The following is a 15,777-nucleotide window of genomic DNA, read 5'->3' on the forward strand; positions in this document are numbered from 1 at the left end:
CCTGACAGAGATCTAATGTTTATATGACTTAGTGGTTAATGTAGTCTCTGTGGCAGGTTGCATCAGACAGTTTATGACTTTTAAGCACGACTTTTTATTGCTGTTTGTTATCGTTTTGTTTTTCTTATTTCTGCCATGTATCATCACATATATTCCATACTATTAATAGCGCTACTTTGGGCCTGCACTAGTGGCTAAAATCCAAACTGATTGACTAGTAAAAGCTTTCTTGATCAGACTAATGAACCTGTAGGAACATTTGAGTCATACTACTTGACTAGGGTACTTACCAGTGCACTCAATTGAGTTTTTTGATGAGGTTCCCCCGGGCAGTGTTTCATCAAGTGCTGCAACTGTTTTAATGTTTTTCATGATGGATCAATCTAATATCTAAAATATCTAGTCAAACATGAGCTGGAAAATTATACAATAAACAGAGATTATTTTTTAAAAAGAGTTTTGTTTGTGAAACACAAAATGATCATGTTTGATGCTGTTTTGGAACTAGGACTACCTCAGACTAAGACAAGAGTGAAAATATTCTACTTTACTACGAGTGAGTTCTGGTGACATCAAATAAATACATAACTACCTGCCATACCCTTGTTTTCAGCACAATGATTTTGACTATTTTAGTTTCACTACAACATTTCTTTTAATCCAGTGAGTTAATGTTGGGGAAAGGGGCTGTTTAAATGAATTGATCAGACTATAATATTTATATTTAAATGTACTGTCTGTGTTTTTTTCCCACATATTCAGTCATGTGGGTCAGAGGGATATTGCCTTTAACAGTGGAGTATTCTCTTCCATTGTAATATTTGCCAAAACATCTTTACTGTCAAGGTTGAATAAAATTAAAAACAAAAGATAAATTTGTGGGAAGCTTTTGAGGTCACTGTGTCCTGCTGAGGGACAGGGTCACTGCTTGGATTATTTGCCAGCAGGAACGTTATTCCACAACAATAAAAAATAAGTTGACGTGCAGATACGACTTCCCCAAAATGTACAAAACGCGCTTGTATCACTCGCAGTGTTCGTTGCACATTTTTTGAGACACAAACTGGCCCAGATTTGCCATGAAGCGCAAACTTTGGTGAAGCTCAGATAATTTAACTCGTTCAAAATTGTCATTTGTGCAAAATGGGAGGGGAACGCATGAAAGAGCCATGTGCAATTTCGTAAAAATGTTCAGTATTATTGTTAAAAAAAAGAAAGAAAAAAAAGTTAGACGTTCTTGATAGCCTGCTGGTTTTGGGTTCAGGTGACAGAGACCCCCCTCTGCGGAGTCAGGATGATCTGTTTAAACACCTCCATCTCCATGCGCAGTGAGCGGTGAGTGGACAGCCCGCCTTCTCGCCGTTCGGACGGTTCACAGACGCCAGCTGCCATGCGGAGCCCGCTCCTAGCATCCCTGCTCGTCTTATTCCCGTTCTTTGATGGATCCACGTGTTTCGTGTGTCCGAGGATCTGCCGGTGTTCCTCCGAGACGATCAGATGCAGGGTCACAGCAGACGCGGAGAAGGATCAGGGGAACAAAAGACTGTACGTGCATGGGTATTGTGGCTTTATATATTATTTTAAAAACGAGTATCTGTGCTTGCATGTCATAAAATCTTACAACGGATATGATGTTAAGCGGCTGCATTGTTTTATAGAGATATTTTCCTGACCAGTCCGTGCGTAATTACGCACAGTGAGATGTTTGATTTTTAACCAAACGTTCGGTTCCAATGGATTGTTAGATATCAGTTTTCAAACAGAATATTTTATTAGATTTACAACATTTTTCTTCTTGGTTCTTTTAATAAAACCAAAATTAACTGGCATACTATGTGAGCAGCGTCACGTTTTGGCAATGTATTCCCTATAAAACGCACTAATTAGATGAAAGGATGATCCTAATTTGGGGAAAGTTTTAATAATTTATCATATTCAGCCACAATATTATCTGTTTTACAATTATGCATCACATAGACTTTCATTACACAACGTAATGGTCATACAGCTGATATCTAACTTTGTAAACAACAGCTTAAACTTTGCTCCAGAAGACTTTCTAGAAGACGACTGTCCAGCTGCCTTCCACACATTGTTTATTGTCACAATAAGAACAATTTGGATTAAAAGAACAACTGAATAGAAACATATCCACAGACCTTCATGGTCACCTCATACAGAACCCCAGTGTGAGTTCAACTTAATTACCTCTGAAGAACATGTCAAGTTGGCCTCACAAGGTCAGGTACACACAGCATCCTCTCATCCTATGTGCTTCCCTGGCCTCTCAGCTCACCCGCAGAGCCCACCAGATTTTGATGAGCCTTGAAGGTGGGAAATCTTGACCCCAGCTTTTATGACTTGCTGGACCTTGAATCTGGACTGATAAGTGCCTGTGAACACCAAGGCTGGCAGTGTCATGATTGGACCGGATGCCAAAAACACTCGTGCAGTACGCATGCACTGCAGAAACTTCAAATTGCTCAAATGAGTTAATGTCAGGAAGAAACGATGAGACGAGAAAATTTCAAAACGATTTTTGAAACCAGAAAGTGAATTTGTTTTGGATTTTCTAAGTCCAATGAGGCCCAAATATTTACATATAAACTCAATTATATACATACATACATACATACATACATACATACATATATAATTATATATATACCTACTACTGTGATTAAAAATAAATAAAATCGCTCATCCACCTTGTCTGCATGGTTTGTCTGGCCTTCAAACAGCTTTTAGTAAAATTCTGGCTCGATATATGACCAACCTTCTTTTCAGAAACAGTGACGTTACTTTAAATTAGCTACTTTCTAAGCACAAATCTAGTTGTGCAAATGTAGCCCAGAGGTTTAAATAAAAGGATTGGCATCGAGGCCCTCCTAAAAACTGAATATTAGCGTGCTTTCTAAAACCAGTTTTGATGTATTTTTTGAGATAATTGTTTTTTTTGCTTTGTTTTTTGGAACGTCCCACTTTCTCCAAGCTTCGTCTATCTAGCTCAGGGGTCCCAAACGCCAGTCCTCTGGTGGTGCTGTCACCTGGGATGCATCCCTGGTCCAACCCTCCTGAATCAAGTGGTTGAATTAACTCCCAAGCATGCAGTCATGTTCTACATAGCTGTGGTCATAATTGTCTAATTCAGGCGCATTGAAAGATGCACATCTAAAAAGTTGCGTGACACTCGCCCACGGGGATTGAAGTTTCAGACCGCGGGGCAAGATGCTGCCAGAACCATGCTTAATGGTAGATACAGTGTTTTTAGCTTTGGAGGACTCACCTTCACCCCACTAAACGATCTTCTTGCCATTGTAGACAAACTGACCAGTTTTTGTTTCATGAGATCCTCCATGTTTTCTTCAGAGGTAATTTAGCTTGACCTTGTGTGCAACAGCATATTTTGAATATGTGCGAAGTTGCCCCATTCAAAAATGTTGCTCTTAAATTTACATCACTTTGGACAGTGACACTGTTTGTGCAGCAGGCTTTGCTGGTATGAACCTTGTTGGTTCCTACTTTGTTTAAAAAAAAAAAAAAAAAATCCCTTTTTACAAAAGACAGCTGTGGTTGCCAGAATTTTTCAGTAAAAATAAAAATACAGTGAAAATGTAAACCAGTTAACACACTGTTACTTTTAAATAAAAAAAAAATATATATAATAATAATTAAGTGAAGTCATGGCATTGCTACTAGTGCCACAAATGTCCAAAATACCTGTTATCTTAACATTTATAAATGTATATTTAAGTAATGTACAGTTTTATAATGTAAAATATACAGGTGGTTCTGTAAACCGGGAAACATTTTCATTGTATTGGTCCGGATATTCTAGGCAATTTTCCTTTATCTTAGGGTAACAGTTTGGTGTCAGATGGTTAAAACCTGGACACAGTATGGGTGTACCAGCTGGACAGTCATCTCAAAACACACCAAAAATTTATTTTTAAAATCAGTAAAGCAGGGTAAAAAGGAAAAATTGCTTTCCAAAAAGAACTCCATTCACAACCTTTTATTAATCATCTGCTGAGATGAAGATGAAACGGGCTTTAAAAGCTTGTTCCGTCCAACCCAGACAGTCAACTATCCAGCCAGAATTGTAAGGCTTAGTGTACGTGGCAAAACCGATATTCATGCCAAACAAAGGGTTACGTTAAAAAGTTTAATAAGGTGGTAGGTGACAGAAAATTCAGGGAGAACCAGACTGACCCAGAGTGGTAAGCAGAACCAGACTTGCTTTGAAGCTGCAGAATCAGAACTGTTCAGGAGCTGCAGGCAGGGAAACAAGATGAGGTGCTCTGGCCGGGAGCGGATGAGGGAGGCAGGTATAAGTAGGCAGAGTGACAGGCGAGCAGAGCTGCCACTCATTAGTTGCAGCAGATGGAGCTGATCTGGTGTTGATCTGTTGCTGAGTGTTGGCTGGTGGTGGAAATTAATGGAAAAGACAAAAAAAAAAAAAAAAAAAAAAATCCTGACATGGGTTAGACAAGAAGATAGTTGGGGGTACAAAAAAATTTTGGTAAAAAAAATAACTTGCTAAATGATTTTCAACCATTTGATCTTTTGTATAGAAAATCCATGGCAAATTGAAATATTTGTTTCAAACTCTTGTTTATATTGAAGTGTTTTGCTCAGGACCATTCCACCCTAGAAAAAAAAGCTGTTGAAATAAATTACATCAACGCCTCAAATTGTACTAAGTTTCATGCCCTTGATGAGCGAATACAAACATCTCTCGCTGGTTCTTAGATGATGATTTTTATGCTTTTATTTATCGAAATCTTACCATCGAGTGACATTAACTCAAAGTGATTTGTTGTCTAAAGATGTGTTGTATCACAACATGATCTCGTTTCCCGTCTCTTGTAGGTTTCTTTATCATCTTTCTTTTAAAACTATATCAAGCCATTCTTTTGAGGATTTGAGAGGAGTTCAGAGGATGTACGTATTTGTTTTTTTTCTTTTTAGTGCACCAACAACAATGTGACACAATTATAAAATGTCAGCTCTGTGTCGTGGGAACGTGCTACATGTATAGTTATGAAAGATGCCTTTACCCTGAATTTAAAGACTATCGTCTTTGTTACATAATATGTTACTCTGCATTTTTTAGAGCTCGGTTTAGTTGGCACTGAACAACAGTAGGTACGGTGAGTTAGTAGTAATCCTAACTGTGCCGTGTTCGTGTTGCTTGCAGTGAGATTGCTCAAAGTGTAACCCTGGAAACCATCGAGGCATTAGCGTTTAACAACCTTCTCAACCTCTCTGAGATGTAAGTCCAGCCTGTGGGATTCTGGGAACGATTGTTTTTGTCCCCGGTCACTGTGGTGCGCTACAGCTGCTCTTTTCTTCCTGTAACTAAACAGTTCAATCCAGAACGCCAGGAGTCTGATGCACATCCACAGAAGAGCCTTCAACAACCTTCCCAATCTTCACTACCTGTGAGGCAACTTGAATACAAACCCATAACATTCCAGGTTTAGAATTAAACCTAAATAAATGTATTTCCACATACGCGGGCCTTGCAAAAGTAATCATCCATTTGACTTTATCATTTTATCACATTATGACCACAAACTTCAATCTTTATTAACGCTTTTTTACAAGCAATTTAACCGATAGCCCCAGGCCAAATGGTGTATATTTGTGAAGTGGAAGGAAAATAAAACATGGTTCTCAGTACTTTTTAAAAAAAAAAACAAATTCTGAAAAGTATTAAAATCCAGTCTAACCAGTTGGCAGCAAAGGTCACTGAAGTAATACATAGTTTGAAGCATGCCTAAGTTATCAGCAACAAAATCAACTTTATTCCTAACTTTGTGGGTACAAACAAGGAATTTTACTTAAAATTGACTTAAAAATGGTAAAAAAAAAAAGACCAAAAAAACAAACAAAATAACAGGCAGACAAGTCACAGCAAGTAGGACAGCAAATTACATTATATGACAGGCGGTCGGTCAGGAAGCTGGTTATTCACTGACAGCTGGAGGGCGGCACTGTGAGCTGGGTGGGCTTCTGATGGAGGATGTCTGAGTTGATTGTGTTAAAGACTCAGCTGGAGTTTTTAAACAGGATCCTGGCGTATGTCCTTGGGTAGCAGGATGAAGTGCAGACCCAGGTTGACAGCATCCTCTGCCGACCTGCAAACTGCAGGGGATCCAGCAGGGGGCCTGTGGCGTCTGTGAGATGATTTAGCACCAGATGCTCAAAGGGTTTCATGATCACGGATGTCAGGGCAATAGGTCTAAGGTTATGAAACTATTCCAAGGTTTTAAACTTCTTTGAGGTATTTATCAGTGCATCATCTTAAAACTGAGAGACTGTGGCACAACTGCAGACTGACAAAGTCATGGGGTGTCCACATAAACACACTTTTAAGGACAGTGATAATCAGAGAAGCAGCAAGACGGCCAATGGTAACGCTAAAACATGATGTCATTGTGACAAGTAAGAGCCAGGCTCTCTATGAATGTTGCTTTTATGGAAGAGATGGAGAAAAGCCATCTGTGAAAGAACCTGTGGCGTCTCTGCATGCGGGGCCAGGCCCCACCAGATGTCACTGTGGAGCTCCATGTTCACAACAATCGGTGGGACACAGTCGTTCTTTATAGAGTAATACTTTAAAAAAGACAGATTCCTATATGATTAAAATTTTGTTATAAACATTTGTGTCTATACATCTAAGTCTGTCAGAATGCTGACAAGCTCAGTAGGCTGAACCCTTTTGAGGTGCCTTGATATTAGGGCGGACCCACCAACATTTGTTTAAATAATGAACATCTGAAATCGCAGTGGGCATGCCCAACATGTTCTCAGCAAACAGCCGTGGGGCACAAATCCTGTGTCCAATCAAAATACTGGAAATGCATACATTACTTCTCATTGAAGGAGTGATAGAAATCTTTTCTGTTCAATAAATTGACATTATTAGTGACCCCTTATTGTAATTTTAATTTTATGTATAAAAATTTAATTACATTTAGCTAATATAAAGTGGCTTTCTAGTGTGGTGGGTAATGCTAATTTATCAGTTTAATTTATAATCAATCAAAGTCAGGTTGTATTAATCCCAGAAAATTTGTTGTTGCTTATAGGTGTTGAGTTTTTGTGCCCCACAAAAACTTATTGTATCAAAGACGGCACTGGAAAAATCTCCATGTGAAGTTCCTTTTGCTTTTTGCCACAGCTAGCCACTGCATATAAGGGACAACAAACACGTGGAAAAGAGTGCTCCCATCATGTGAGACCGGAACAGATCTTTTTAGCCTGCGTGGCTAAAAAACAAACGTGGCACATCATCCTCAGTCAATCATCCCAGTGGTGAACGGTGGTGGAGGCAGCACCATGCTGCGGGGGCTACGTACAGGGCAGTCCTGGTAGAAAACCTGGGTCAGAGGTTTACAGGCATGGTTTCCGTTGTACCCAGTTTCATTCTCTCTAGATTCAGTCCCAGTAGGGCTAAATACAAATGTGCACGCCACACTTTTCAGATTTTCCTTTGCATAAAATTTTGAAATCCATGCATCCTTTTCCTTCCACTTCACAATAATACATTACTTTGTGCTGGCCTCTCAGTTAAAACCGCCATCAAACTTTTTTGTAACATTTTTAAACACTCTAACGGTATGAATAGTTTTGCAAGGGAAAAAGTATACATACTATAAAAAGAAAGCATTTTTTTTTTTGCTTGATTTCACAGTAAAGTCAAAATTTATTGCACGGATATTTTGTGTCTTCTTCCTCTCTGCAGGAGCATCTCAAACACCGGGATAACGCTCTTCCCTGATGTCACGTGGGTCAGCTCTCTCAAATCAGAGTTTATTCTGTAAGTCCGCCGAGATGACGATGACACGATTGAATGAGAGTCAAACACAGCAATGGTCTGTTTACCTCACACCACATAGCTCAGAGCTAGATTCTGACCGCTAGCGTGTGTAGTATTACACAACGGTCCAGTCTGAACTGAACTCCCGTTGCAGGGAAATATGCGACAACCTTCATCTGCTTGAGGTGCCTCCAAACGCTTTCACCAGGATGACTGAGGGACATGTTACATTGTGAGTTCTCCTCTGCATCGCTCCATCCTTTCTTTCATCAGCTTTGGAGATTCACTTGATTTAAGCGTGTTTTTTTTTTTTTATTTATTTTCTTTTATTGCAGGAACTTCTACAACAATGGTATCAGAGTTATACACAATCATGCCTTCAATGGGACAAAGATAGATAAGCTGTATTGGATTCCTACTTAATGCTCTTTTTTTGGGGGAAGGGGGGATTTCTGCTCAGGCAGCGGAAAAATTGGGCTCACTGGTCTTTCACTCTGCCATGTCCAGGGTCCTGAAGAATAATCGAAATCTTGAAGTGATCCACAGAGAAGCTTTCCGAGGGGCCACAGGTCCTGGGGTCCTGTAAGTTCTGTTGCATGTGTGCGCGTGTTTTTGAACTCAGGCGACATAAGGAAGCAAGAACATAGACATTTTTCAAACTGACTATTCAAATCCAATTATTTTTTTTTGAGTTTATTACTCGGCTGGATTATACGGAGCCCTAGAGGGGCTCCGTATAATAAATGTTTTGCATGTTGAGAGAATGTGCGCTCGTTTTACTAAATTGTCTGCACAATTTACTATATTGTGCTCTCGTTTTACTATAGTGTAAGCTCATTTTACAAAATTGAGCTCTCATTTTAAGCATAGTAAAACGAGGGCACAATTTATTAAACGAGTGCACGATTTACTAAAACGAGAGCACAATTTAGTGAACATGGTTATAGAACATTGTGTGCACGATCTACTTAAACGTGGCCACAATATGTAAAACGTGCACTCAATATTGTCTTGACACATGTAAACATGAGCACGTTATAGTATATTCGAGATCTCGATCTACCAAAACGCACCCACGAATAATTAAAACGTGTGCACGAATAAGTTTTATCAATTCGAGGACTCAATTAAAAGAAAACGTGCTCACGTTTTATTAACTCGAGGGCTCAATTAAAGGAAACGTGCTCACAAATTATCACGACCTGAAAAAAAATATCACTTAAAGTGAGCTCTCCCGGGCTCCGTAGGATTATGCGTCATCATTATGCGATTATGGCTGGTTGTCTGGAGCTGTGAAACTTTTACGAGGCAGCTTACTGGCGCAAAGGTCCAGAAATAAGAAGGTCGCTCATGTGACGCTGTTCTCGGTTATTTCACAGGGACGTTTCGGCAACAGCTCTCACAAAGCTGCCCGCTCACGGCCTGGAGTCGGTCCTGATGCTGTCCGCGCAGTCGGCGTACGGTTTGAAAAGCTTGCCTCCCCTGAAGGGACTGGGCAGCCTCCGAGAGGCCCACCTCACCTACAACAGCCACTGCTGTGCTCTTCTGAGCTGGAGCACTCTCAGGTGACTTGCTCTGTGAATAGTTTATATGTGACACCACACAGCGCCCTGCAAATGTATTCACACCCGTTAAAGCTGTGGGTTTTGGTAACAGTCCTACTAAAAAGTGGGAAACCTTTTGCGGCCTCCAGCAGGTGTGTTTCCTGCGTTTAGCTCCCTCCACCTTCCAGTTTCCTTGTCCCTGCTGAAGAAATGCATTCCCACAGCATGATGCCGCCACTGCCATGTTTCACCATGGTTCCAGGTGATGAGCAGCGTTAGTTTTCCACCACAAATTGCATTGTTCTATGTAAAGGGGAAAAAAGTTTCATTTTGGTCAGATCTGACCAGAACAGTGTACAGGGTAGAGCGGACTTCTAATGGCTTTCTCCTAACCACTCCCCCGTAAAGGTCAGGTCCGTTGAGCACATGGAAGACAGCTGCCCTGTCAGCAGATTCTCCCGCCTTAGCTGTGGATCTCTGCAGCGCTTCCAGAGTTACCATGGGTCGCTGTCAGCATGGCAGCTCTGTTTTTATGCTCTCCTTGCCTTGTTCAAAGCTTGGGATCGAACATAACGCAGCTTTAAACGTTCATCACTTCCCTCATGACCTGTCTCCTTGATATTCGGGATATGTGTTGTTCACTAATGTTCTCCAAAAAACTTTTGGTGAAAAAGTGTTGTTGACTGCACTGCATTTTATTTAGTGGTCGGGAGTAAATGGGGCTGAATGCAAATCCAGTCCACACTTTTCAGATTTTCCTTCCACCTAACAATGATGTGATACCTTGTTAGGGTCCCTCATTTAAAATCTCAATAAGATACAAGGTTGTAACATAACAAAAAGAGGACAATTTCACTAGGTATGAACACTTTTGCAAGGAATTTCAGATTTGTTCCTTTCTCTATATTCCTCCTCATGCTTGAAAACCAATATAGTGTTATATTAGAATGCTCCGTGTGATAAAGGCAAAATAATACAATGAAGCGATTCTGGTTGTAGGAACGCAGATATATACCCTCAATCTCTCTCTCAGGGTTGTGACCTCTATGATCATGTGTAGAAAAATTATGAATGGTTTAATGTATATTCAGAACTCTGGTGACTAAATCAGCTGATTTGAAACATCACCACAACACTGGCAAAATAAATCTAATGCTCTAGAAATGCTGTCACACTCCAAGCAGACAGCTCTGACAAAAGCATTTTACTTGCTTTTCTTTTTTTTTTTTAAGAATCAGAAAACATAGTTTTGGGTAAATAATCTGCAGCCAACCTGACTGCAAATCCCCCCCCCCCCCCCACTCCGTTCTTCAGTCATTTTTTTATTACAGCTCACCATCCTCCTCACTGGCTCATTAGAAGTGGCTACACTGGAATGTTGGATTGGCGATATATTGTTAAAATTACCTACAAGGAAAATAAATATAAAACAAATCCAATGTGGGAAAAATTCCCAGAGGAAACCAGTCCTGCATAATCATCATTAATGCACGTGCAAATGCACATTTAGATGACAGCGATGCAGGCTAAACACAAGTCCTTAAGCTTTTTGTAATACAATAAAAACTTGACTCTTAGTATTGTGTAGTTTGGTTTCTATTGCCCCATTCCCCCTGACCCCCTGTTCAGCACAGGAGGGAATTGGCCTTTTTTATGCTAGACCTTTTGTTCCAACAAAATAAGAAACAAAAGCTGCATTCCACTTCTGCATCTTTGCATGTTGGTTGTTTGGTATGTGTGGCCAACCAGCTCCTCTTAGATGCTGCACAGCCCTTTCTAACAAAGGCCCGCTTGTGTTTGCTCACGTCAGAATGTCTGCCCTGAACTATACAGTGCATTCACAGAATAAATAATACAATTAAAGTTAAAAGTAAATACAAAAACAATTTACACTAAATTTCTGGTTAGCTCTTCCAGAAGTGTTACATAACTCTGAATAATTAATTAGTTAGGAGTCGTTCGTTGTGAATATGAGCTCTAAATCTCCAAACCTGAGCTGGCTCTGAGCTGACAAGAAGCTTTTACAATTTAATGTGCAAAAACACAAATAATCAAGCCTGTGGGACACCTGAACACAAGAGTTGTTGTTGTTGTTGTTGTTAGTGCATAAAAAATGTGAAATAACGAGTACACTTTTCAGTTTAACACATTTTGAATTTTGCTTTCTTTATGCTCTTAGCTATTTAGTATAAGAGAGAAATATGGAAAATGAAAATTTGTTTCCCTCTGGGTTTTTTTTTCAGGGACTTCTCGGTTAATCACCCATGGGATAATATTTCTACATCGTGCAAAAAAGGGAATCCATCAGCAAGGTGAGACGTCTGTTCTTCTCATGCTAAACTAGTAGTTCATTCTATGCATCATTTTCCAAACAAGAACAACCAGATTAAAAAAAAATCTGTTTAAAGGGATGATTTAGAGTCTTATAAGTGAGTTTCTGTCAAACTTAAATCAGTAATAATTTCATTATCTGTGACAGAAGGAGGTCATATTGCTGTGAGTTTGCAGAATCACCTGATTTCAGCTGATGTTTTTAAATAAAACATGTGGACTGAGAAAATGGTGAGAAAGTTGCTATCAGACTTTTGTTAAAGTCCGACAATTGAATATCTTCTAGTCAGAAGTGGGTTGAATAGCCAAAAATTGTCCTCAACTAAAAGAACCACTACTTCAACATATTTTACTCAAGTAAAAGTAAAACGTAGCCAATCAAATAAATTACTCAAGAGTAAAAAAGTTAATGGTAAGAAGGCTACTCAAGTCCTGAGTAACTAATCTGGTTTAATATTTAAAATTGATGAAGCTATGTACACATTCTGGTATTTCAAAGACTAAAGTACAAATGTGCAAAAAATTATTATTATAAAGTAACACATTGAGGCAGAAGAAACACATTTTAAAAACATTTTCTCCACACCACACAGCAGTTATGTATGTCCAGCAGGTAAGAACAGGGCAAAGTACTTCCAGTGTTCATATCCACTGTTTACTGCATGTTCACCTGACCTCCAAATGGCTCAATGAGCTCAGCATACATAACATAACAATAAAACAACAAAGCTTGTGTTCAAACAAGAGGTCTCACTTTAACATAAACTGTTCTTGTGTGTCTGGCTGATGCATTTTTTGGTAAAAAACAAGTCTGTTCTCTATTCAATAAAGTTACTCACGGCGGGGAAAGTAGCAGAAAATCGGGTAGAGTAGCCAAAACTAGACTAGCGACACTTCTTAGTAGTATGACTCAAGTAAAACGTACAGTGCAGTAAAACTACTCCTAAAATGTGTTTTGTTCATAAAGTTACAAGAGTAAATGTAACTAAGTAACTGTAACTACCCATCTCTGCTTCTAATGTAGTGTTAGCAAATTCCAAGGGTCCATCTGGGTGGCTGTTCCTATTTGGGGAAATTTTCTGCCAGAAAAGTCAGAGCTCACTGCATATAGATGTGTGCATATTGAATACAGTGAGTTACAGATGTGATCTACCTGTTAGCGATTCTTATAGTTGATATTTTAATAAGCCAGTGTCACACATAGTGCCGTAAAATCCTGCTATGGCTGTAAGGGAACCATTTCTGATCATACATTAACAGAATCTGACCTCAAAAGATCTGAACCATCCTTCAAAGGGAAAAATCTCAAGTCTATTCTCTTTAACTCTTTTTTTTTTTGCCTTTTTATGTCTATTAAAAACAGATTTCAGAGTGCCATTGGAGGCACAGCAGGCACACCTCGGCTTCCGGGCTCGTCCTTTTTTCCCGAAGCTGACCTACAGGATGACACCTTCCAAGATCTGGATTTCCACTACCCTGAGCTGGACTCCTGCCACTCCCACCCAATAATCTGCACGCCTGAAGAAGATGCTTTCAACCCCTGTGAGGACCTCTCCGGTTTTGCCTTTCTCAGAGTCGCTATTTGGTTCATCAACATACTGGCTGTCACGGGCAACCTGATGGTGCTTCTGGTCTTCTTTACCAGCCGCAACAAACTGACCGTGCCTCGCTTCCTCATGTGCCACCTGGCTTTTGCCGACCTCTGCATCGGCGTCTACCTTCTGGTTATAGCCACCGTAGACCTGCGGACCCGCGGTCACTACAGCCAGCACGCCATCGAGTGGCAGACCGGTCCCGGCTGTAGTGCCGCCGGCTTCCTGTCCGTGTTCGGCGGCGAGCTGTCGGTCTACACGCTTTCCACCATCACCCTGGAGCGCTGGCACACCATCACCAACGCTCTGCACGTGGAGCGGCACCTGGTCCTGGCACAGGCTGCAGGCATAATGGCAGCTGGTTGGTTCCTGTGTCTGGGGATGGGGCTGCTGCCCCTGGTGGGCGTGAGCAGCTACACCAAAGTCAGCATGTGCTTACCCATGGACATCGAGACGCCCCTGGCTCAGGCCTTCATCATCATCATCCTGCTCCTCAATGTGGGGGCCTTCGCTGTCGTCTGCGTTTGTTATGTGCTCATTTACTTGGCTGTGAAGAACCCCGCGGTCCCCGAAAGGAGCGCCGACACCAGGATAGCAAAGCGCATGGCCGTGCTCATCTTCACCGACTTCCTCTGCATGGCGCCCATCTCCTTCTTCGCCATTTCCGCCGCCTTCAAGGTCCCCCTCATTACGGTCACCAACTCCAAGATTTTGTTGGTCCTCTTCTTCCCCATCAACTCCTGCGCCAACCCCTTCCTCTACGCTATCTTCACCAAGGCCTTCAGGAAGGACGCCTATCAGCTCATGAGCGCCATGGGATGCCGCAAAAGCAAGGCCAGCGTTTATCACTTGAAGGCCTGCAGCTCGGAAAATGCAGACAAGAGCAACCTGAGGTCCAATAATACAGGAGGCCAGACTGGGGTAAACCTGGCTCCCCTGTGTCATCGGGATCTGCAGCCTAAAGAGGAGCAGGAGATAACATGAAGACAGAAAGGGGGCAACGCACTTGTACCCCTCTGCGTTGTTGAACATGTACTATTATTTTTTTTATGGAAGAGCTCTTGCAAACGCCAACATTTTAAATAAGCAGGTGTTTTTGTAGATACAGTTTACTATTAAAGACGTGAATGCAATCCTCTGACACACGACGCATCTCTTCATGTCCAGATAACACAGAAAATGTGATCAGCTGCATCATATTGCAAAGCCTTGCTAATTTTGTCACGTTTAAACTTCAAACTTTAATGCATCATGGGTATTTCTTTTGATAGACCTACACAGATAAGTAAATAATTGTTTGTTTTTTTTAAATAGTTTTCCAAATAAAAATCTGAAGATTGCAACATGTATTTGTATTTAGCCCTGTTTACTCTGATAAGTTGGATTAAAATACGGTGCGACCAATTGCCTTCAGAAAGCAGCTAATGTATAGAGTCCATATCTGTGGAATTTAATTTCTGTGCAAAAACAACTGTTTTGTGAAAGCCTCAGATGTATGTTAGCGAAAACTAGACAGACAAGAACTCACAGGCTGTAAATACAGCTAGGGCACCTGTGGTAAGCTTGGAGGAGCAGCTGAAATCTATAGCTTAGGTAGGAAAACTTGTCTATTTATGGAAGAATGGCAAGAAGAAAGAGATTGTTGAAAGGAAACCCATAAGAAGACCAAAGTTTTCCTTAAGTTATTTAAGGGGCACATGAGGAAGAAGATGCTCTGGTCATATGAGACCAAAACCAGACTCACTGTGAAACATGGCGGTGGCAGCATCATGCTGTGGGGATGCTTTTATTTAGCAGGGACAGGGAAGTTGGTCAGACTGGAGAGAACGATAGATCAAGCTAATTACAGGGCGATCCTGGATGAAAATTTGTTATGGGCTTCAAAAGACTGGAGACTAGGGTGCAGATTTGTCCTCCAGCAGAGCAACAACTCCAAACACGGAGCTGAAGGTACGATGGAAAAGCTTAGATTAAGACACATTCATGCCATACAATGGCTCAGTCAAAGTCCAGCACCAAGCCGTGAAAATTAATTGTTTCAAGTGTTCCTCATTTAGTTTGACACAGATTTTGACATTTTCAAAGAAAAAACATGCACAAATCTGCAACTCTGATTGCAGCAATAGGCTAATCTTCAAATTATTGACTATGGGGGGCTAAATCCAAATATGCCACAGTTTACATTTGTATTTTAGTAATAAAGTCTGGGGTTGTAACGTGACAACATTTTAAAAAAAAATATGTTAATGAGGCATTATTATTCTTAAACAGTCCTTTCACCATTGTGGACATGATTGCACGTGGGGGGGGGGGGGGAGACGTTGAAGCTGTTGAGTGGTGTGGTTTGTTTCTCAAGAAGAAAAGGCAAATATGGTGCAATCAAAGTATAAACATTTGATAAAAGTCCTTTTTTTTTTTTAAACCGACGTGAAGAGGAACATGTAAATGTCTAAATCCTGGGACTGATTGTGATCTATGGCGT

General features: G+C 40.7%; 1 protein-coding gene across 1 annotated transcript; it reads left to right on the forward strand.

Annotated features, from left to right (window-relative positions):
• Positions 1-1,281: 1,281 nt before the first annotated feature.
• lhcgr (luteinizing hormone/choriogonadotropin receptor) lies at positions 1,282-14,633 on the forward strand. Its single transcript, NM_001310007.2, is given in 11 exon segments — positions 1,282-1,545; positions 4,873-4,944; positions 5,201-5,275; positions 5,370-5,444; positions 7,754-7,828; positions 7,983-8,060; positions 8,164-8,232; positions 8,336-8,410; positions 9,208-9,393; positions 11,616-11,684; positions 13,067-14,633. Coding segments are annotated over 11 exon segments (2,142 nt in total). The 5' UTR covers positions 1,282-1,390; the 3' UTR covers positions 14,280-14,633.
• Positions 14,634-15,777: the final 1,144 nt, after the last annotated feature.

Source organism: Fundulus heteroclitus, chromosome 22 (genome assembly GCF_011125445.2).
Source record: "Fundulus heteroclitus isolate FHET01 chromosome 22, MU-UCD_Fhet_4.1, whole genome shotgun sequence".
Lineage (NCBI taxonomy): Eukaryota > Metazoa > Chordata > Actinopteri > Cyprinodontiformes > Fundulidae > Fundulus > Fundulus heteroclitus.